This window comes from Hypanus sabinus, chromosome 4 (genome assembly GCF_030144855.1).
Source record: "Hypanus sabinus isolate sHypSab1 chromosome 4, sHypSab1.hap1, whole genome shotgun sequence".
NCBI lineage: Eukaryota > Metazoa > Chordata > Chondrichthyes > Myliobatiformes > Dasyatidae > Hypanus > Hypanus sabinus.
In genome coordinates, this window is record NC_082709.1 from 74,440,005 (window position 1) to 74,461,882 (window position 21,878).

Genomic DNA, 21,878 nt, shown 5'->3' on the forward strand with positions numbered 1-21,878 from the left:
TGTGAATTATGTACATATCTCCCAATTACGTTACCTTACACAGCCCCCGCACCCCAGAATTCACTAAATCCTGCATTGTCAGCCTGTCTCGAGCTGGGACTCGGGTCCTGTGTTCATTGGGTGGCGGAACCGCGGGTGCCTCTGGCTCATCCAGAGGTGCATTGACACACTCGTGGTCACGTCATGACGGCAGGGCCATGATAGTGGAATACTCCAGGTCTTAGTGGGCCGGTTTAAGGCGATCTACCAAAATACGTTATGATTTACCTCATTATCTATGATAAAAGTGTTTTCTCCATGTTCCAAAATATAAACCGCCTTAAGGAGTCCATCATAAGGGGTCTAAGAGGATGTCAGTGTGCCTTATGGTGGAGAAAAGCAAACGAGGTGGAACGTAAGTTAACAAGAGTGCTGTACAGTGTGGTGGGAGGTAGGAATAGGTGGAAAGCAGTGGGATTCACTGAAGAGGGTGGAATAATAAGACTGTAAGACATAGGAGCAGAATTAGGCCATTTAGCTACGAAGAGGCCAACGAGGTGGTCATGAGGTCAGGAATGAAATCACTTGGCACTTGTTATGGCTGCCCATATGCTAACTTGCCCACAGGCAACTGCAGGTCCTCCTTTGGAGCTGTTCTGAGCTCCAGCAAGACCCATGGGAGTCGACTCTGTCAACACTCATCGGTCAGGGGAGCCCTTGAGGAGTAAAACCACTCGCAAAGGCCATTGGATTGCGGGTGATTTGCCGGGGTGTGATGTAGCCTAACGCCAAGGTTCTGGGCCATCGCAGCCCAGGGGTCTGATACGAATTGGGACCCGTGGTGAAGGAAATATCAGATGGGGTGCCAAACCGAGCAGCACATGTGCTGATGAACACCCGAGACATGTCCGTGGCTGTCGCTGATGCTAGAGGAACTACCTCTGGCCACCTGGTGGTACAGTCCACCATGGTAAGGAGGTACGTGAAACTGCGGGAGGGGGGTAGAGGACCCACAAGGTCCACGTTGACATGGTCAAACCATCGCTCAGGTGTCAATGGCACCTGAACATGACAACTAATTTTTGCCCACTGGAGCTCCATGCAGGCTGCAGTCCAATCAAACACATCTTTTCTGAGACCGTGCCACACAAACTTTAGCACAACCAGCTTCTGTGAGGCCTTTTGGCCTGGATGCGACGGCCATGTATGGAATCAAAAACAGCCTGTCTTCAGTCTGTGGGCACAATGGGAAAGGGCAACCGATTGAGACATAGTGCAGGAGAGAAACCCCGGCTTCCCCGAACTTAATGTCAGCCAACTGCAGGCCTGTGACTGCTGTTCAGTAGGCCTGGACCTCTGGGTTGATATCCTGTGTACGGACTCGATGGCTGCTGTGAGAGGCAATCAGCCAGGGCATTATTGTTCCCCTTGATATGTTGTATACTCGTTGTGAACTCAGATATGTAGGCCGGGGGAGGGGGGGGAGCGTTGCTGCCGTGCAGGCCGAGGGTCTGATATTTTAGCCATCATGTGCATGAGGGGTTTGTGGTCAATGAACACTGTGACATGGCGACCCTCTGGAAGAAAACAAAAATGGCGGACAGCCAGATAGAGAACAAGAAGTTCATGGCCAAATGCGCTGTACTTCCTGTACAAAGAAGGCCAGCGGCTGGCATGCTCCTCCAACCGGCTGTTCATGCGCAGCACCCACAGCGTACTCTGAGACGTCAGTAGTCATGACTATAGGTGTGTTCGGACCAGTAGGGTCGCATTAAGGACAATTTATACTTCTGTGTCAAATCTTCGACATAGGTACGGCATAGCTGTGTACCCTACGCCGTAGCCTGACGTGCACCTTCCCAAAAATGTAACTACGCGTCACGGCGATGCAGACCACAACAACTGTGATTGGTCCGCTTGGTATCATTACATTTCTGGTTGCTTCTGAACGATGAGCCAAATCCTCAAATCTACCTGCCGACATCCGAAAATATTTGAAATGCAATTCCTCGTCCATGTCTCTCAGCGGCCAGACAAGCACAGAAATTCACCCTCCCTCTGCCTCAATCCGTTCAATGGCCGTACACACCATCTCCTCCGACGTCTTCTCTCTTTTCTGCGCTGCAGTAATTTCAGTAAGAGTAACCCTAGTTCAACACTTATCAGCTCCAGCATGATGCGCTCAGTTTCAGTCGCCATTGTTTGAAGTACACAAAGAAACTCTACACAGTGGCAGAGAAACCCCAGCGCGGACTAGTGTTTTGGCAGTGAATTGCGGAGCGACGCAGACACACCAACACACGAGTATAAATGCTCACAATGGCGTAGAACCTACGCAGAAGTATAAATCAGCCTTTAGAAAGAGCTTGTTTGGTACCATCAAATGCCCTGGTCATGTCAGCTGACCAGTCAAGTACTTGATTAGGGGTATGGCCTTTATACGGGGGAGCATAGTTCAGCAGCTCGTGGAATGAAGGGGTGATAGAAATTTACCATACCTAAAAACTCCTGTAGTTTTTCATAGTGCGGGGGGGGGGGGTGGAATCCATAATAGTGGTTACTTTTGATGGGAGGCACTTCACACCTGTGATGGCTGAGAAAGTCGATGGTTGGCAACCCAAACTGGCATTTAGCAGGGTTAACCATGTTGGCTTAAGTGCTTGAAAAGTGTGCGGAGACGAGATACGTCTTCAGATTTGGGCACACTAGCGACAAGTATATCATTCAGGTAAACAAAGGGAAAATCCAGGTCTTTTAACACAAAATCCATCAGCGGTTGGAAAGTCTATGCTGCATTTTCCAGTCCAAACGGTACGCACAGAGACTCAATGGCAGAGCAGGGGTATCACAGCTGTTTTGGAATGTCCTCCGAGCACACAGGCACCTGATGGTAGCCCTTAACTAGATCAATTTTTGGGGAAAAAAACGTGCCGAAAAGTCCTGAATGCGTGGTGCTGGGTAACAATTGGGTGGTGGCCTCATTGAGGCATCAATAATCACCACACGGGCAGCACCAACATCACACTTGGGGACCATGTGGAGGGGTGAACCCCGGGATATTCGACTGGCGTACAATGCTGAGTCGTTCCCTGTTGGCAAATAGCCTTCGTGGCTGCCAGCTTATCTGGGTCCAGTCTACACGTGCGGGCGTGGACTGGCGGGCCAGTTGTAGAAGTGTGGTGCTTGACACCATATTTTGGACTGTGGTGGAGAATGTGGGCTCGGTGAGGTCTGGGAATTGGCCCAGTAGTCGAGTGATGATGCATGTGCTTGACAGAATCGCTGTGGGGAACGGGGTAACGATCCACAGTCCTTAATGTCCACAAGTCAGCAGTTCTTCAGATCAACTAACAGTCCTTGGGCACACAGGAGATCCTCACTGAGCTGAGGTCTAGCCACTTTAGTCGGGACGAAGTCCCATGTGCAATGTCACCCACTGAAACAGAGATTCACCCATCATGTCCCGTAGGTCTGGATCCTGCTGCCGTTGGCGGCCTCTGGCAAGGTTTCGTTGCCCTTTGCCTTCTCACCCACAGGCGATGCTGGCAGCACGCTCACTTGAGCACCCGTGTCACACGGGAAGCATTGTCCTGAAAGAGTGTCTGTAATGAACAGACGACGACCCTGGCAGCTGGAATCCACAGTGTTCACAGATCTCTGATGATCTGAAGTGCTGGCACTGTCAAAGCTGCGTTCCTACCACAGCCAGCGTAATAAAAACACAGACCTGGCATCGTCTGCTTTGCAGCCACGGGTCGTCCTGGTGTTGGGGGTCCTGGCTGACCAGGCTTATTGAGGTAGAGAAAGGAGGAGGAATGATGCATCACTGCCAGGCTGAGTGTAGACCGTCAGCCATATTAGCAAGTTCCCTGTAGTCCCTCATGGGTGCATTAGCGAGGTCTATGTGAACTTGCTCAGGCATTTGCTACATGAAGAGTTCTTTAAATAAAGCAAGGATGGTGATTTCCCAGGAGAGACAGCATCTGGTCCGTTAGCTCTGATGGCTTAGCATCACTGAGACCAGGCAAGGAGAGCAACTCTTTGACGCCGATAGTCCAAAAGTCTGTAAAAGGTGAGCTTTTAGCAATGTATTTATCGTGTTCGGGCAGGTGTTCAAACAGACTCACCACTCACACAGCCATGGAAATGCTGAATTTGGTGTCGTCGGTGGTGATTTCTCACAGAGCCAGCTGGGCCTCAGCTTGCACGAAACAAGCGACAGCATTTTGCTCCCAAAGCTCCAGCAGTTTCAAAGCGACCGTGTTGGCCGACATGTTCAATCACTCTGGAATCATTCTACAGCATCAGGACCACCAATGTAGGTTTTTGCAAATAAAACAAAGTGAGCCATTTTATGTTTAATGAAACCCGTAACACATTTTATTGAACTCCAAAACCTAAACACCAAACCACGCTAAAGACCCTTGTGTAACAATGTCATCAAATGAGACCAGCGAAACGCCAACTCAATGTTGGTGATTGTGAATTATGTACATTATCGTCCAAAGGTAATGAATCCTTTGATGTCCTCATTGTAAATGCATTTAACCTAATGTTTTATGCCCTACTTTACAATGAAAGTGGAGATGCCGTGAGTCTGGGGAGACTCTCAGGCTGATCTACAGTAGCTCAGTATTGTACCATTCCCTAAGCAGCAGATAAAGCTGCAAACTCAGGAGATCTACTTTCTTCCGGCATGTCCTTCCACATCTACCACATCCCAGCTGTGTGATTATTATTAAATGTTTGGGTGAGGTGATGTAGAAACAGCGGTAGCCTTCCGTGAAGTTTCCAGATGAACTTTGATCGTTAAACTTTTAGCAGGTAATTTGTACAGTTCTACCAGTTTATTTAAAGGACTCTTCTCAATCGAGACTGGATGGGCGGTGGAACCTGCCAGAATTACTGTTCTGTAAACGGTTATTGGTTCCTCAGCAAGATTTACATTTTTCTGTTCTGGGCAGTCTCTGTTGTGTGGTTTGGACATTGTGCAGTTGAACAGCAGCCACATTGCCTGCTCAGGGAATTTACATTTCTGCTCATCACTGCTAACTACATCCCCACCCCAGAACTAACACCAGGGACACACTGGTTGGGCTTTACAACATCATCAGCTTCTACAAACCAAGCACCTGACAGCCTCTTCATAATTACAGGGGACTTTAATCACGTTATTTATTGTGGTTCTTTAAATCTTTTTTTGTTATGTTCTTTATGCTTATAGTTTTTTAATGCTGTATTGGATTCGGAGTAACAATCATTTCACTCTCCTTACATTTGTGTACCAAAGAATGACGATAAACCATCTTTGGTCATGAATTCTGCTCCTGTTTGTGTTCTTCTGGAAGGTTTTCTGAAGCAATGATTAATCAGCAGAAGCTATAGTGCGAGGTTATCATCACAGAACCCCTTGCATTTTATTGGTGCAAGGTGACTGGTGGTGAGATAAACGAGGAAACAGAGCTGGGTTGTGAGTAGTCACACGGTTATCTGCAAGTACTGCCTTGGAAAATACCAGTGGTCATGATATAAAATTGTTGAACGTAAAGTGCTCAAAAGACGAAGCTCAGAAGAGCCCTTGAGTTTAATTATATTGATGTGGAGGAGCAGACAATGCCTTCATGGAGGTGAACCCACGAGAAGCATCCAGCCCGGATGGGGTACTGACCAAAACCCTGAGCTCAGCTGACCAGCTGATCTTTAACCCCTCATTCGGCAGTCAGGGTACCCACCTGTTTCAAGCAGGCTTCAGTTATACCGGTGCCAAAGTAGAACCTGCCACAATGACTATCGTCCAGTAGCACTTACACCCAGAATGGTGAAGTGATTTGAGTGGTTGGTGATAAAACATATCAACTCCTGCCTGAGAGGTGACTTGGATCCACTCCAATGTGCTGACAGAGCAACAGGTCCACAGCAGATGCCATCTCATTGGCTCTTCACTCAACCCTGGAACATCTGGACAGCAAAGACGCAGACATCAGGATGCTGTTTGTCAATGACAGCTCGACATTCAATACCACCAACCCCTCAGAACTCGTCTATAAGCTTGCCCTCAATACCCTCCTGAGGAATTGGATCCCTGATATCCTCACTTGCGAACACCAGTCAGTTTGGATTGGTAAAAATATTCCTCCACAATCTACATCAATACAGGTTCACCACGAAGTATAGCCCCTGCTCCACTCGCTTTACACTTACGACTGTGTGGCCAAGCACAGCTCCGATTCCATATTCAAGTTTGCTGATGACACATGGGCCGATAAAAGGCAGTGATGAATCGGCATATTGGAGGGAGATTGAAAATCTGGCTGAGTGGTGTCTGAACAACAATCTCTTACTCGATGTCGGCAAGACCAAGGAGCTGGTTATTGACTCCAGGAGGAGGGAACCAGAGGTCCAGTCAGAGCCAGTCTGAAACATAGGTAAGTGGAGGATACAGGTAAAGCTCTCCCCACCATTGAGCACATCTACATGAAGCACTGTCATAGGAAAGCGGCATCCTTCATCAGGGACCCTCACCACCCAGGCCTTGCTCTTTTCTCACTGCTGCCATCAGAACAAAGGTACTGGAGCCTCAGGATCACACCACCGGGTTCAGGAACAATCATTACCCCTCAACCATCAGGCTTCTGAACCAAAAGGCGTAACTTCACTCAACTTCACTTGCCCCATCAGTGAAATGTTCTCATAACTTATCGATTCACTTTCAAGGACTCTTCATCTCATGCTCTTATTTATTTCTTCTTTATTATCATTATTTCTTTCTTTTTTGTATTTGTGCAGTTTGTTGTCTTTTGCACACTAGTTGAACACCCAGTCGGTGCAGTGTTTCATTGATTCCATTATGGTTATTATATGGATAATTATGGATTATATGGATTTGTTGAGTATGCCCACTAGAAAATTAATCTCAGCATTGTATATGGTGACACAAACGTACTTTGATAATAAATTTACTTTGAACTTTGAACTCTGACATGGGCAGCTAGATGCCCAGGGTCACCCTGGAGATTGAATAGACGTTTTCCACAATTGATTGTCCTGAGGATTACCCATTACGTCAAGGTTCTCGTCAAGCTTGGTGGCGGGTTCAAACTTTGCACTTGCCTGCTAACTTGTTGATTATCTCAAGTTTGTGCTGTAATAAATAGAGGTTTATTTTTTGAAATAAATTTGTTCTTTGAAGTCAGGCTTAAACGCAGCACAGAAACTGGCCCTTCAGCCTAACTGATCCATGCTGACCAAGGTTCTCATCTGAGCTCATCCCATTTGCCTGTGTTTGGTCCATATCCCTCTGAACCTTTCCTATCCATACGTTTGTCCATGTATCTTTTAAATGTTGTTAATTTATCTGCCTCAACCACTTCCTCTGGCAGCTCATTTCATACACTGACCGCTCTCTGGGTTTAAAAAAAAGTTGCCCTACAAGTTCCTAATAAATCTTTTCCCTCTCACTTAAGTGTATGCACCACCTTACCTAATCTGCTACCCAAAAGTGACGGTCTCCATGACTCAGTGTTCATTTTCCTCTCCGCAGGAGATATAATGATTGACTACACCTATGTTGAATGCACATCTGCAGTAATGCAGGCACTAAATCATTTCCAAAAGAAATTTCCACACCACCGAGCAAGTGAAATCCAGTGAGTATATTAGACACCAGCAATCACAAGATGGCTGTCTGCATCACAAATCTTTTACAAAGTGCAGCAATGAGACTGAATGGATTAATCTTCTCCTTCCAGAGACACGCTGGAAAGGGGTCTTGAGTACTGTCGGAGGATGCAGAACACAGATGGATCATGGGAAGGGTGAGTACTGCGGCACTGAAACAGGCCCTCGGCCCATCTCGTCTGTGCCAGCCTGCTGATCCCGTCTACCTGCACCTGGACCACAGCCTCACTTTGAGGATTATCTCTCGTTCGTGTACCTATCCAAACATCTCTTAAATGTCACCCTGAACTCGCATCCACCACTTCTGTTGATAAGGAGGTTGTTCCCCCCCCCACCGAGAAGTGAGTCTTTGGAATCCTATTCAACCAAGAGGAGCCTGGGTAATTTCCACACACGGGTTGTCAGTTTTTTGGATGGGAAGGAAATCGAAGGATATGAAATTAGGGCAGGAAAAGTGAGGCTGAGGTAAATAATTCAAACATAACCTCGTTGAATGGCAGAGCGGGCATGAGGGAACAAATAGCTGGCTCCTGCTCGTCCTCTGTACGATTGATTGTTGCGGCCTGACATGTTGTCAGGTGCTGAAAGGTAGACTGATACCGCAGTGCCACTGCACACTGTAGGCTGGAAGCAAGGGTAAAGTCCTCAGGCCGGTTGTAAAGCAAATCACATCTTGCTGATGGGAAATGAATTTAATTTAGTTTAATTTGGCTTAAACTGTGGCAATGCTTATGGTGAAAAAATATTATTGCAGGTGTTTTCACATCTGTCAAAATAGCACTGTCAGCACCAAAACGGTGGGTGTTGCCTGTCCCAAATTTTACCCAGCAGTGTAGCATGAAACCATAGGAGCAGAATTGGGCGTTTCAGCCCACTGGGTCTGCTGTGAAGTTCTGTTACAGCTGATTTATTGTCCCTCTCAACCCCAATCTCTTGACTTCTGCCCATAACCTTTGACACCCTAACTAATCAACCTCCACCTTAAATATATCAAATGAGGCAGTGGATTTCATAGATTCACCACCCTCTGGCTAAAGAAATTCCTCCTCGTCTATTGAGGCTGACTCCGTGCTCCAAACTCCCCCTCGAGAGGAAGCGTCCTCTCCACATCCACCCTATTTAGACCATTAAGTAGTTTTTTTTTGTAATTTATTTTCTTATTGAAATTTATCATCAAACAAACATTTCCATAAGATGTATTTCAGACATTGTACATATATATCATATAATCATATATATCACAAATCTCCACAAAGTATTTATCTGAGGTATACACACTTATAGAAAAGAGTGGAGAGAAAAAACAAGCAAAAGGGAAGAACTATGTACAAGTAGGGAGTGATCTTTTTTTAAAAACAGATTCATTGATTTGTGAGAATAAAATCAGGCCTATGAGGCATTATGTACCGTTAAGTAGTTTCAATGAGATCCCCTTATTTTTCTAAACTCCAATGAGTACAGATCCAGCACCATCAAATGCACCTGATATGTTAACCTTTTCATTCCCGGGATCGTTATTGTGAATCTTCTCCAGTGCCAGAACATCCTTCCTTAGACAAGGCGAGTTTTGCACTATGGACGTGTTTCAGCTGAGACTTCAAGTGTGATCATGCCTACCCTGAGAATTATCAGAGTGATTGAGTGTGTCATGGCAAACTTTGTTTCTCAGTATGTTCACTTTCTGAATCTGCTTGTTTCTTTTGTTGTTGCTCGAGGGGACACTTACTGGCAGCTATCATTTTCTTCATTGGTTGGGAAGTGCGTAGGTGGCTGTCGAGTCCTGGAAGTTCTCATACGCTGCGGAAGTAAAACCTGCCTTTCTTTCCACAGGAGCTGGGGAGTGTGCTTCACCTACGGGACATGGTTTGCCCTGGAGGCCTTTGCCTGCATGGGTTACACGTACCAGAAAGGGTGAGCTGGCTTTTCTTGTTAGATTCTGCGTCATCAAGGACCCCACCATCCAGACCATGCTCCCTTCTCACTGCTGCTATTGGGAAGGAGGTACAGGACCCACACTGTCAAATTCAAGAACAGTTGTTATCCTTCAACCATCGGGTTCCTAAACCAGTGTGGATAACTTCACTCACTTGATTCCACAACCTATGGACTCACTGTCATGTTCTCAATACAGAAACACAAACAAAGATGGACAACAAATTGTGCAAATACAAAAAAAGAATAACTAATACATAAACAACTGGTTTTTAGGACACTATAACTCACATTCTCATTGAGCGCATGGGTTATAGAGTCCCTGAAAGTAGGTTATTTATTTATTTATTCTATTTTGTATTTGCACAATTTGCTTTTTGTACATTGTCTGAGTTTGTGAGCAGTTTTTAATTGAATCGGTTTGTGTTTCTCAGTATTCACTGTATTCTCAGTATTCCTACAAGATGATTCTCGGGGTAGTATATATGTACTTCGATAATAAACTTAATTTGAACTTGAAGCCCACGATGTTGTCCCAACGTTTAATCTACTCTAAGATCAACCTGCTACATAGCCCTCCATTTTTAGATCATCCTTGTGCCTAAGATTTTCTTAACTGCCCCAATATATCTACTTGTGCCACCACCCTGGCAGGGTGTTCTATGCACCCACCACCCTCTGTGTAAAGAACTTTCCTGTGACATCCCCCTACATGTTCCTCCAGTCACCTTACACTGTATCTTCATTAGACATGCCCTCTAATCAGGCAGCATCCTCATAATTCTCCTCTGTATCCTCCCTTTAGCTTTCACATGACTTGACCAGAACCGAAAACAATATTCCAACTGTGGTCTAACCAGAGTTTATTGTGCTGAATTGCTAAATAAATAAATAAGGGTCCTGTAGACTAAGAAATATTTATTGACTGAATCTTGGTTGCACTCATAAAGAGAGAGACATTTGGTGTACCTACAGCTTTGCTGGATAAGTAGGAGAAAGAATGTTTTATTGTAGGTCTGTGATTTTAACCTTTGGATTCCATATTGTTGAGGTCCTGTCCCATGTGACCCTGCTTCCAATTCCGTACGGGTTTCCTTACTTTGCGTTTCCTTTCTGACCCAGGGCCGCCTGCAGAGCTGTGACCCGAGCCTGTGAATTCCTTCTGTCCAAGCAGATGGAGGACGGGGGCTGGGGTGAAGACTTTGAATCCTGCGAGCAACGGAACTACGTGCAGAGTGCGAGGTCTCAAGTCCACAACACCTGTTGGGCTGTGTTAGGTCTAATGGCGGCCAGGTGAGACGGGCTCCAGTGTCACAGTTCTTATTCTTAAATTTTATTTTATCGAAATGTCGAACATTCTGAGCAATGGCTTCTTAAATGTGAAATAAATTACTCTGAAAGCCCAGCTGAGCTTGGCCTCTTCGTCAGAAATTGCAGCTTGAAATAAAAAAAAAATTTAAAACAGCTTCATCATCTTCCTCCCTCTGTCACTTCCACCTGCCCTGTCCCAGCCCCAGCCGTCGTCCCCGCCCACTTCCCTCCATCTGCTCCACCTGGATCCACCAATCACCCACCAGTTCTCGCTGCACCACTTTCCTATACGGGCTATCTGCCCGCCTTTTCCAGTCCAGCAGCAGGGTCTCGACCTGGGACGTTTCCCTCCACGGAATCCTGTCCTGAGCTGCTCCAGCTCTTTTCCCACTCCTCCAGATTTCCAGCATCTGCGGCCTCTCATGACTCATTTGTATGTTACATGTTTTTCAGTTTCACATTATTCATTACAAAACAATTTACAGTGAGAAGGACCGTGAGCTCTTATAGACGAGCTGATGTATAGTTGAGTCAGCTAAGCGGTGGGTGTAATGGCCGCTCGTTTTGAAACGCTGGTGAGATAGCACTCCTGCTGCAGTGGGAATACAGAGACTTTGCTCAAACTCTCTTAGCACTTGAGTTCAGATTCAGATGCATTTCAGATGTGCATCTTGTTAAGAACTCAGGTTTTTGTATTTATTATATAGAACGCAGAACAGTACATCACTCTGCAGGCCCTTCGGCCCACAATATTGTGCTGACCTTTTAACCTACTCTAAAATCAATTCAATCCTTCCCTCCTAAGTAACCTTCCCATTATTTCTATCATCTATGCGCCTATCTTAAGAGTTTCTCAAGTGCCCCTAATATTATGTATGACCACATTTATCAGTAGCTACTTAAGTTATTATTTTTTTTTGTACATTTTGTCTTCTTTTGAACATTGAGTTGAATTGACTATATTACTTACATCCTTCATATACATGAGGAGTAAAAATCTTTATGTCTCCGTCTAAATGTGCAATTTATAGTAATTTATGATAAATATTATGCACAACAGGACAGTCTATATAACATAGAAATACAGTTGCGTCAGCATGAATTAATCAGTCTGATGGTCTGGTGGAAGAAGCTGTCCCGGAGCCTGTTGGTCCTGGCTTTAATGCTGCGGTACCATTTCCTGGATGGTAGCAGCTGGAACAGTTTGTGGTTGGGGTGACTCGAGTCCCCAGTGATCCTTTGGGCCCTTTTTACACACCTGTCTTTGTAAATGTCCTGAATCGTGGGAAGTTCACATCTACAGATGCACTGGGCTGTCCGCACCACTCTCTGCAGAGTCCTGTGATTGAGTACCAGTCAGTGATGCAGCCAGTCAGGATGCTCTCAGTTGTGCCCCTGTAGAAAGTTCTTGGGATTTGGGGGCCCATACCAAACTTCCTCAACCATCTGAGGTGAAAGAGGCACTGTTGTGCTATGTGAGATCCTCAGTGATGTTTATGCCAAGGAACTTAAAGCTGTTCACCTTCTCAACCCCAGATCATTGATGTCAATAGGGGTTAGCCTGTCTCCATTCCTCCTGTAGTCCACAACCAGCTCCTTTGTTTTTGTGACTTTGAGGGAGAGGTTGCTTTCTTGACACCACTGTGACAGGGTGGTGACTTCTTCTCTGTAGGCTGCCTCGTTATTATTTGAGATTTGGCCAATCAGTGTAGTGTCGTCAGCAAATTTAATTAATAGATTGGAGCTATGGGTGGCAACACAGTCATGGGTGTACAGAGAGTAGAGAAGGGGCCTTAGTACACAGCCCTGAGGAGCACCTGTGTTGAGAGTCAGAGGGGCATTGGTTGGTTGTCAGTTGTTTATGCATAGCTCTTCAAGAATTCAATAAAAAAATATATATATATGAATTAAGCCATTTATATATAGTGCAGAATGAGAATCAGATTTAATATCACTAACCTATGTTGTGAATTATGTTGTTTTGTCTCAACAATACAGTGAAATACACACAAAAAAAATTTATAAACTACAACATGAGGAAATCATGGATAGGGAGAAGCACAGTCAAAGTTTCGGGCTGATGAAGGGTCTCGGCCCGTAACGTCGACTGTGCTTCCTATAGATGCTGCCTGCCCTGCTGCGTACCACCAGCATTTTGTGTGTGTTGTTTATAAGTTACAATGAGCCTTTTGGAGCGCTGCTGTGCGGTCTCCGATTTTGTGTGCGGGCTGTGTCTTTCTGGCTCTGAGATAACCACATTAACTTTGTTTTCCTCTCTCCTCTTCACTACGCACCAACTCCTGATCACCTTCCCTCTGCAATTCTGCCCAGGTACCCTGGCACACGAGCAATAGAACGAGGGGTTAAGCTGCTGATGGAAAAGCAGTTGCCAAATGGCGATTGGCCTCAGGTGAGATACTTTCAGTTGGGATAATGTATTTATTTTTTCCAGTGTCTGCCCAGTCACGTGTCATTTAACTCCGTGTTTCATATCTCTGGTATTTATACCTTCACTTAAGAAAGCAGAAATCTTTGCCGGAGATTAGTTAGGGACACAGCACAGTGTTGGGCCCTTCTGACCTGACGAGTCTGTGCTGCCCAGTTACACCCATGTAATCTACTAACCGGCATGTCTTCAGTAAGTGGGAGGAAACCTACAGTCATGGGGAGAACACACAAACCCCTTACAGACAGTGGTGGGAATTGAACTGGTGCTGGAAAGGGTTGTGTTATCTGAGTTGAGTACCAAGCTGCACTCACATCCACCATCCCTCCCCACCCTCAAAGCTGGCCCATTCTCTTTAGAGATTTCTTATTTTCAGAGTGCATCTGTTTTTTCCAAGATATCAAGTCTTGGAGTGATACAGGTCAGAAACAGGCCTTTCGACCAAACTAATCCACGTGGATAAATGGGACTGGATTAGGTGCCCATCCAGGCTAGTCCCTTTTACCCGTGTTTGCCCCATATTCCTCTAAAGTATGATCCACATACTTTTCCAGATGTCTTCTAATCTACGCCAACCTTTGGGAATGGTCCCCCACGTGAGGCCTTGTTAAAGGACTTATTGATCTCCATGTGAGTTGAGTTGAAGTCCTGAGTGCTAAATAAACCCATTTTGTTACCTCTACAAAAAATCAAATTGGTCACGCAGGGTCTTCCCTTGGCAAAGCTAAGCTGGCAAGATCTCATCAGTCCCTGCTTTTTGTAGTTCTCATTAATCTGATCCCTCAAAGTTATGTTTCCAATTTCTTCCCCACTACTGTTGTAAGGCTCATGGGTCTGCAATTGCTTATCTTTTAACCAGAATAGTAGAAAGTATTTTAAATCTGGAAAGGATGCCGTGGGGATTTATGAGGACATTGTGGCTGAAGGGAGTGAGTATGTTAACAGGTTGAGCAGGATGGGACATTATTCATTGGAGTGCAGGAGAATGAAAGGGTTTCTCCTTGAAATCTACCCAATATTGAGAAACTGAGGTAGAGTGGCCATGGAAAGGATGTTTCCAATAGTGGGAGAGTCTAGAATCAGAGGACACAGCCTCAAGAATAGAAGGATGTTCCTCTAGAAGAGAGGTGAGGAGGAATTTCTTTAGCCAGAGAGTGGTGAATCTGTGGAATTCATTGTCACAGATGGCTGTAGAGGCCAAGTCACTGGGTTTATTTAAAACAGAGGTTGATGGGTTCCTGATCGGGGTGTCAAAGGTTATGGGGTTGAGTGGGAAAATAGATCAGCTGCTATAGAATGGCGGAGCAGACTCGATGGGCTGGATAGCCTAACTCTGACGCGGTGTCTCATGGTCTATGTTTCAAAGTTCTTGGAGCCACCAGATACACCTACACTTTGAGCAAAGATGGGCCTATGGATGACTTGTCCTGCCAATCAGAACTAACGGACTGAAAGAAAAGCAGTGTAGGGGCTGGCCTGACGGGCAACACTGATCTTGGTTTACTGAAACAGGCGGTGAACGTGGGAAGATTTGCAGAGACGTTTGGGTCTCGCTACTGCTTTGAGATGACTGCTGTGGGTCCCTACTCTGACTGAACTGAGCTTTGTGTTAAGTCAAAAGTTGCACAAGATGGTGGCAACACACGAGCTGCTTGAGGAATCCAGGAGCATCTGAGGACAATCAGCATTTCACAGTTCATCCAGAGCGTAGCGGCACGTGAATGTTGTCATCATTTTCTGCCGCGATATGGGAAGCAGTCGGCCTTTTATTTTTCATTATATTTATTTCTCAGGATCTGAACGCCATTGGCAAGATGAATATCTATTGCCCATCCTTAAGGGAAAATTTTTTTAAAACTGCAGATCCTGGTAATCCGAAATAATTACAGAAAATGCTGGAAGTACTCAGCAGGTCAGGCAGCATTTGTGAGAAGAGAAGCAGGGTTAAAGATCACATCAGAAGTGGGAATAATGCAAGTACAGTGGGGATGGGGTAAAATGGGGGAAAGAAAGGTGAGATTCAAAGTACGTATATGTCATCACATTCTATCCTAAGGTTCATTTTCTTACAGGCATAGACAGTAGCACAAAGAAATATAATAAAATCAGTGAAAAACTGCACACAAAGACTGACAAACAACCAATGTGCAAAGGAAGACAAACTAATCCTTAAAATAAATACGTAGTTAGAAATAATATCAGTAAATAAATAAGCAATAAATATCAAGAACATGAGATAAAGAATCCTTGAAAGTGAGTCCATAGGTTGTGAGAACATTTCAATGATGAGGCAAGTGAAGTTATCTCCCTTTAGGAGCCTGATGATCGAGGGCTAATATTTGTTCCTGATCTGGCGGTGTGAGTCCTGAGGCTCCTGTACCACCTTCCTGATGTCAGCAATGAGAAGAGTGCATCTCCTGGGTGGTGAGGATCCCTGATGATGATGCTGCTTTCCTGCGACAACGTTTCATGTAATTGTCCTCAATAGTGGGGAGGGCTTTACCCATGGTGGACTGGGCTGTATCCACTACTTTTTGTAGGATTTTCCGTTCAAAGGCATTGGTGTTTCCATACCAGGCTGTGATGCAGCCAGTCAATATACTCTCCGCTACACATCTATAGAAGTTCAAAGATTCAAAGTACATTTATTTTCAAGGTTATATATACAGAATACAGCTCAGCCCACAGGCAGCCATGAAACAAAGAAACACCATGGAACCAGTTAAAGAAAACATCAAATAACCAACGAACGAAAATAAAGAACAAATTGCACGAACAGCAAAAAGTGAGTATAATATTAAACACTAAACGAGTAGTATTCAGCTTAGTTCAGTTCCGGATGCAGGCTGCAGGACCGTTCTTCACTGAAGTGCCAAAGTCCGCATCAGCCGCCCCAATCAAACCGCTCAAAAGCAGAAAATAAAGAGGAACCAGAATCCAGGAACACGTGCAAAAGTTTAGATGTCACACCAAGTCTACGCAAACTCCTAAGGAAGTAGAGGCGCTGCTGTGCTTTCTTCATAATTGCACTTACATACCAGGTCCTGCAAAATAATAACACTGGGGAATTTAAAGTTGCTGACCCTTTCCACCTCTGATCCTCTGATGAGGATTGGTTCATGGACATCTGGTTTCCTCCACCTGAAGCCAATAACCAGCTCCTTGGTCTTGCTGACATTGAGTAAGAGGTGGTTGTTTGGACAGCACTCAGCCAGATTTTCAATCTCCCTCCGATATGCTGATTCACCACCACCTCTGATTCGGCCTACGACAGTGGTGTTGTCAGCAAAACTGATATAGTATTGGAGCTGTGCTTAGCCTCACAGTTTAAGTGTAAAGCAAGTAGAGCAGAGGGTTTAAGCACACAGTTTCATAGTGCATCTGTGCTGATGGAGATCATGAAGGAGATGCTGTTGTCAATCCGAACTGACTGCGGTCTGTAAATGAGGAAATTCAAGAATCCGATTGTACAAGGAGGTATTGAAGCCAAGGTTGTGGAGCTTATTGATTAGTTTTCAGCTGATGATGGTGAGCTGTAATCGATAAAGAGCATCCAGATGTGCATGTTTGCTGTCCAGATGTTCCAGGGTCGAGTGAGATGGTGTCTGCTGTGGACCTGTTGCTCTGGTCAGCAAATGGGAGCAGATCCAAGTCGCCTCTCAGGCAGGAGTTGATGCATTACATCAGCAACCTCTCAAAACAATTCATCACAGTGGACATAAATGCCCCTGGATCGTAGTCATTGAGGCAGGTTACTGTGTTCTTCTTGGGTAGCAGTGTAACTGAAGCAGATGGGTACCTCAGACTGCTGAAGTGAGGGGTTAAAGATCTCAGTGAACATTCTAGCCTGCTGCTCAGCACAGGTCAAAGGTGAAGATTCAATACACTGTTGGAGCCAAGACCCTTAACAGTGTTTTGAAGAGCAGAGGGATCTTGGGGTCCAAGTTCATAGCTCCCTGACAGTGGCTACACAGGTTGATAGAGTGGCTAAGAAAGCATTTGGCACGCTTGCCTTTATTAGTCGAGGCATCGAGTTCAAAAGTCAGGAAGTTCTGTTGCAGATCTATTAAACTCTAGTTGGGCAGCATTTGGAGTATTGACCAGACAGTTCTGGTCACCCCATTATAGGAAGGATGTGGAGGTTTTGGAGAGGGTGCCGATGAGGTTTACCAGGAAGCTGTCTGGTTTAGAGGGCGTGTGCTATAACGAGAGGTCGGACAATTGGGTTGCTTTCTTTGGAGCGGCGGAGACTAAGGGGAGATCTGATAGAGGTTTATAAGATTATGAGAGGCGTGGATAGAGTAGACAGTATGCTTTTACCTGGAGCTGAAATGTCTAATAGCAGAGGGCACGTATGTTTTTTTTACACAGAGTGCTGGGTGCCTGAAACGTGCTGTCTGGGGTGGTGGTAGAGACAGATACATTAAGGACTTTTAAGAGATGTTTAGTTAGGCACATGAATGTGAAGTAAATGGAAGGACATGGACATTATGTAGGCAGAAAGGATTAGTTTAGTTGGCAATTTGATTACTAATTTAATTGGTTCAACACAACTCTGTGGGCTGAAGGGCCGGTACTTGTGCTGTAGTGTTCTTTGTTCTCTGTTGGCCTGGCCAAGTTGGTGGCTGTACTTGATGATGGATGCTGATTTTTTTTTATATATGACAGTGCTCCATGTAACTGTGCTCATTGCTGGGGAGTTTTTCCTGTGATGGACTGGGCTGTAGACCTTTCTGTTCCTGAGCACTGGCATTTCCATATCAGGCTGTAATGCAACCAGTTAGGATACTCTCTACTGTGCGTCTATAGAAATTCAAAGTTTTAGATGGCGTGCCGAATCTGCGCAAACTTCTGAGAGTACGTGCGCTTCCGAGCCTTCTTTGTGAAAGAGTAAACAAACAAGCTGAGTAATTTCACAGTTAGATTACCGATGCAGACTGTGAAACCAAGTTACCTGAGGTTATAGAATTAAGCCTACAACAGTCAGCAAGATGCCCAGATAGCAAATGTGATGCTATTGTGTGACAGGACAGAAGGTCACAGTGTGTAGGTCAGAGTGGCAGTGAGACAGAGGAATTTCAAGGCAATCTAAATACAGCTCTGCACAGTAGTAACCTATCTCTCACTGCTTGGTATTCTAGTGCTTCAGGGAAGATGACCACAATGATTTTTCTGCTAAGCTTTCAGAAAATATTCTGGGTGTCTGTTTTGGGTCTGACGCCCAATCCAGGTTTTGTGCAATTACTTATTAATGTAAATGTTTGCTTCCATCCAGAGGCTTGTCTGTGGTCCCATTATGGTCGCTGCTGATTTGGTTCTCCTGATCGTTGGCTTGTTGAAATAGTTCAGGCTCGCTACTCATTATTTAATCTATGACGGCCTCTTCTGGTTCAGAGACATGTTTGTCCAGATGGATGTAATGTTAAAATTGTACAAGGCATTGGTAAGGCCAAATTTGGGGTATTGTGTACAGTTCTGGTTACCAAATTATAGGAAAGATGTCAACAAAATAGAGAGAGTACAGAGGAGATTTACTAGAATGTTGCCTGGGTTTCAGCACCTAAGTTACAGAGAAAGATTGAACAAGTTAGGTCTTTATTCTTTGGAGCGTAGAAAGTTGAGGGGGGATGATAGAGGTATTTAAAATTATCAGATTCAAATTCAGTTTATTGTCATTTAGAAACCACAAATGCAATGCAGTTAAAAAATGAGACAGTGTTCCCCCAGAATGATATCACAAAAGCATATGACAAAACAGACTACACCAGAAAATCCACGTAACGTTTGGCAATCCCCAATCCAGAGTCTGGAGAGGCTGCTGCGTATTAATATCGCGCTACCGTCTAGCGCGTTCCCCGGAAAGCAGCTCCAAAATAATTACTTATGAGGGGGATAGATAGAGTTGATGTGGTTAGGCTTTTTCCATTGAGAGTTGGGGAGATTCAAACAAGAGGACATGAGTTGAGAGTTAGGGGGCAAAAGTTTAGGGGTAACACGAGGGGGAACTTCTTTACTTGGAGAATAGTAGCTGTGTGGAACGAGCTTCCAGTAGAAGTGGTAGAGGCAGGTTCAATATTGCCATTTAAAAAAAAAAATTGGATAGGTATATGGACAGGAAAGGAATGGAGGTTTATGGGCTGAGTGCAGGTCGGTGGGCTAGGTGAGAGTAAGCGTTTGGCATGGACTAGAAGGGCTGTAATTGTATGGTTTTATGTGTAAAGTCAAAGTCAAGTTTATTATCCTACGCACAAGTACAGTACATTTATGCACAGGGGCAATGGGTAAATTAACTTGCTGCAGCATCAGAGGCACATAGCATCATATAAGCAGTGTTCACAAGCAATTGTAAGTTATACATGAACTATAAACAACTTTTGCAAGGGAGATCATATTTTAACAAAGAAGTCTATTTTAGTGCAAGGTGATCAGAGCGGTCGTAGTGTTGTTACACTGACGTAGTGCTTCAGGTTGTGCAGGTTGGTTCACGAGCCAAATGGCTGAAGAGAGGTAACTGTTTTTGAGCCTGATGGTGTGGGACTTCAGGCTTCTGTATCCCCTGCCCGATGGTAGCTGTGAAAAGGTGGCATTGCCCATGTGGTGGAGTTCTTTGATAAACGTTACCTTCATGAGGGAGATACTACCGACAGTGGGGTGGTATGTGCCATGAAGTATCGGGCTGAATCCACTACTCTCTGTGGCTTCTCTGACATTGCAATCGCCACATCAGACCATGATGTTTCCAGTCAGGATATATTTACAATTGAGCTAGCTGTTCTGGAACTTGAGCTGTCTGCGTTCTCAAGTGTATATGAATATTAAAATCTCATTATCAGTACTTTTGTCAGAAGCCTCTACGATGAAATGTCCTGTTGGGTTTTCATTTTTGCTGCAGCTTCGTACGACGGTGCATGCCTTTCAAATAATTACTTTCTTGCTTAGAGACTAACTTACCTTTTGACTCCTGTTTTTGTGTCTTTTATTTTCCCACAGGAGAACATTGCCGGAGTTTTCAATAAGACCTGCGCAATCAGTTATACCTCCTACAGAAATATCTTCCCCATATGGACTCTGGGACGCTTTGCAAGAACTTACCCTGGCTCTGCTGAGATTGGCAGTCTGGACCTCTGAGGGTACAAGTGTTTCAGATATTGCTAAGGTCACCCACATGTGAGAGAACAGAACTAGCAGTCAAGATTAATTTATAAATTGAGGACATGTACCCTGTTTAGCCTATACATTTAAAGTAAAATTGGATAGGTATATGGACAGGAAAGGAATGGAGGGTTACGGGCTGAGTGCAGGTCGTTGGGACTAAGTGGGAGTACGGACTAGAAGGGCTGAGGGCCTGTTTCCATGCTGTAATCGTTGTGTGGTTATATAGATTAGGGTGTGACAATGTTAGAGATTCAGTGATTTGAGAATGTAACTATTCAAAGGGAATAGGAAATTGACTACTGGAGCCCTGGAGGGATCAAATATATCTACTTCCCCGCCGTACCAATGCCGAAAGTGGATGGTGTTGAATCTTGATGATACTATATTCAAAATTCAAAGTGAATATTTAACAGCTTATGTAATGTCACCATATACTACTCTGAGATTCATCTACTTGCTGGCATTCACAGTAGATCAAAGAAATACAATAGAGTCGATAAAAACCTACACACACACTGACAAGTAAACAATTTGCAAAAGAAGACAAACTCAAATTAAAATAAAAATAATAAATAAATAATAGAACATGAGCTATAGAGTCTTCGAAAGTGTGTCCATAGGTTATGGTATCAGTTCAGTGTTGACTGCATTGTTAATTGTTCTAGTGGATGAAGGAACACAATTGATATTAATATATTACCAGGACATCCCCTCGACTCTTCTCCAATCTGTTTAATGCTTAAGACTCTTCTTTTTCCAATTTCCTCCACAGCAAATGGACAGCTGTTCCAGAGGAAGGGATGAAAGTGAAATTCCTCGAGCAAGAAGACATGATTGATAGAGTTTGTGATGAGCTGACTTCTACGAGTATTTGCACCAATCTTGTATTTGCAAATGGAGTCTAATCAAACAGTGTGTCGGTTCCACCATTATACTTCTTTGTCTACTTGGAATTCACGTCAAGATCTAAATGTTATTAAGTGGAACAAAACAAAGACGTTGAGGTCCATCTAACAGTATAATCCATTAGTTTTATCAATTAAGGTTTATACTGGTAGGGATTGCACAACAGAACCAAACGTTCGGCTCAACAACTGTAATGTACTGTGATAAATTAATTAAACTAAAACAAGTTTTTGTCTAACCATTTATACCCCTTGTCCTCTGAGTTAAGGTGAAATCAGATGAAAACTCATTACTTAGCAATATTTAACTGCCAGCTTTAGACAGAGCGAAGAATTATGTTGCAGTATTGTAGAGGTGGCCATTTGCCAGAAGTTTCTTTATTGAAGAATGCTGTACTGTGAGAGCTTCCTTTGGACACATGTCTAAATTTTGTTACACTATGCAGAGGTGTGGGGGGTGGTGAGCAGGATTT

The 21,878-nt window shown here is 44.5% G+C and overlaps 1 protein-coding gene across 2 annotated transcripts in view; it reads left to right on the forward strand.

Annotated features, from left to right (window-relative positions):
• Positions 1–21,649, forward strand: part of lss (lanosterol synthase (2,3-oxidosqualene-lanosterol cyclase)) — a 122,243-nt gene extending 100,594 nt beyond the window's left edge. For both annotated transcript variants that reach the window (XM_059967423.1, XM_059967422.1), the window contains 7 exons: positions 7,520–7,625; positions 7,728–7,793; positions 9,487–9,567; positions 10,711–10,881; positions 13,231–13,309; positions 20,336–20,475; positions 21,273–21,649. In XM_059967423.1, coding sequence (XP_059823406.1) covers positions 7,520–7,625; positions 7,728–7,793; positions 9,487–9,567; positions 10,711–10,881; positions 13,231–13,309; positions 20,336–20,473 — 641 coding nt within the window. In that variant the 3' untranslated portion in view covers positions 20,474–20,475; positions 21,273–21,649. The remainder of the gene's footprint in view (positions 1–7,519; positions 7,626–7,727; positions 7,794–9,486; positions 9,568–10,710; positions 10,882–13,230; positions 13,310–20,335; positions 20,476–21,272) is intronic.
• The last annotated feature ends 229 nt before the right edge of the window (positions 21,650–21,878 follow it).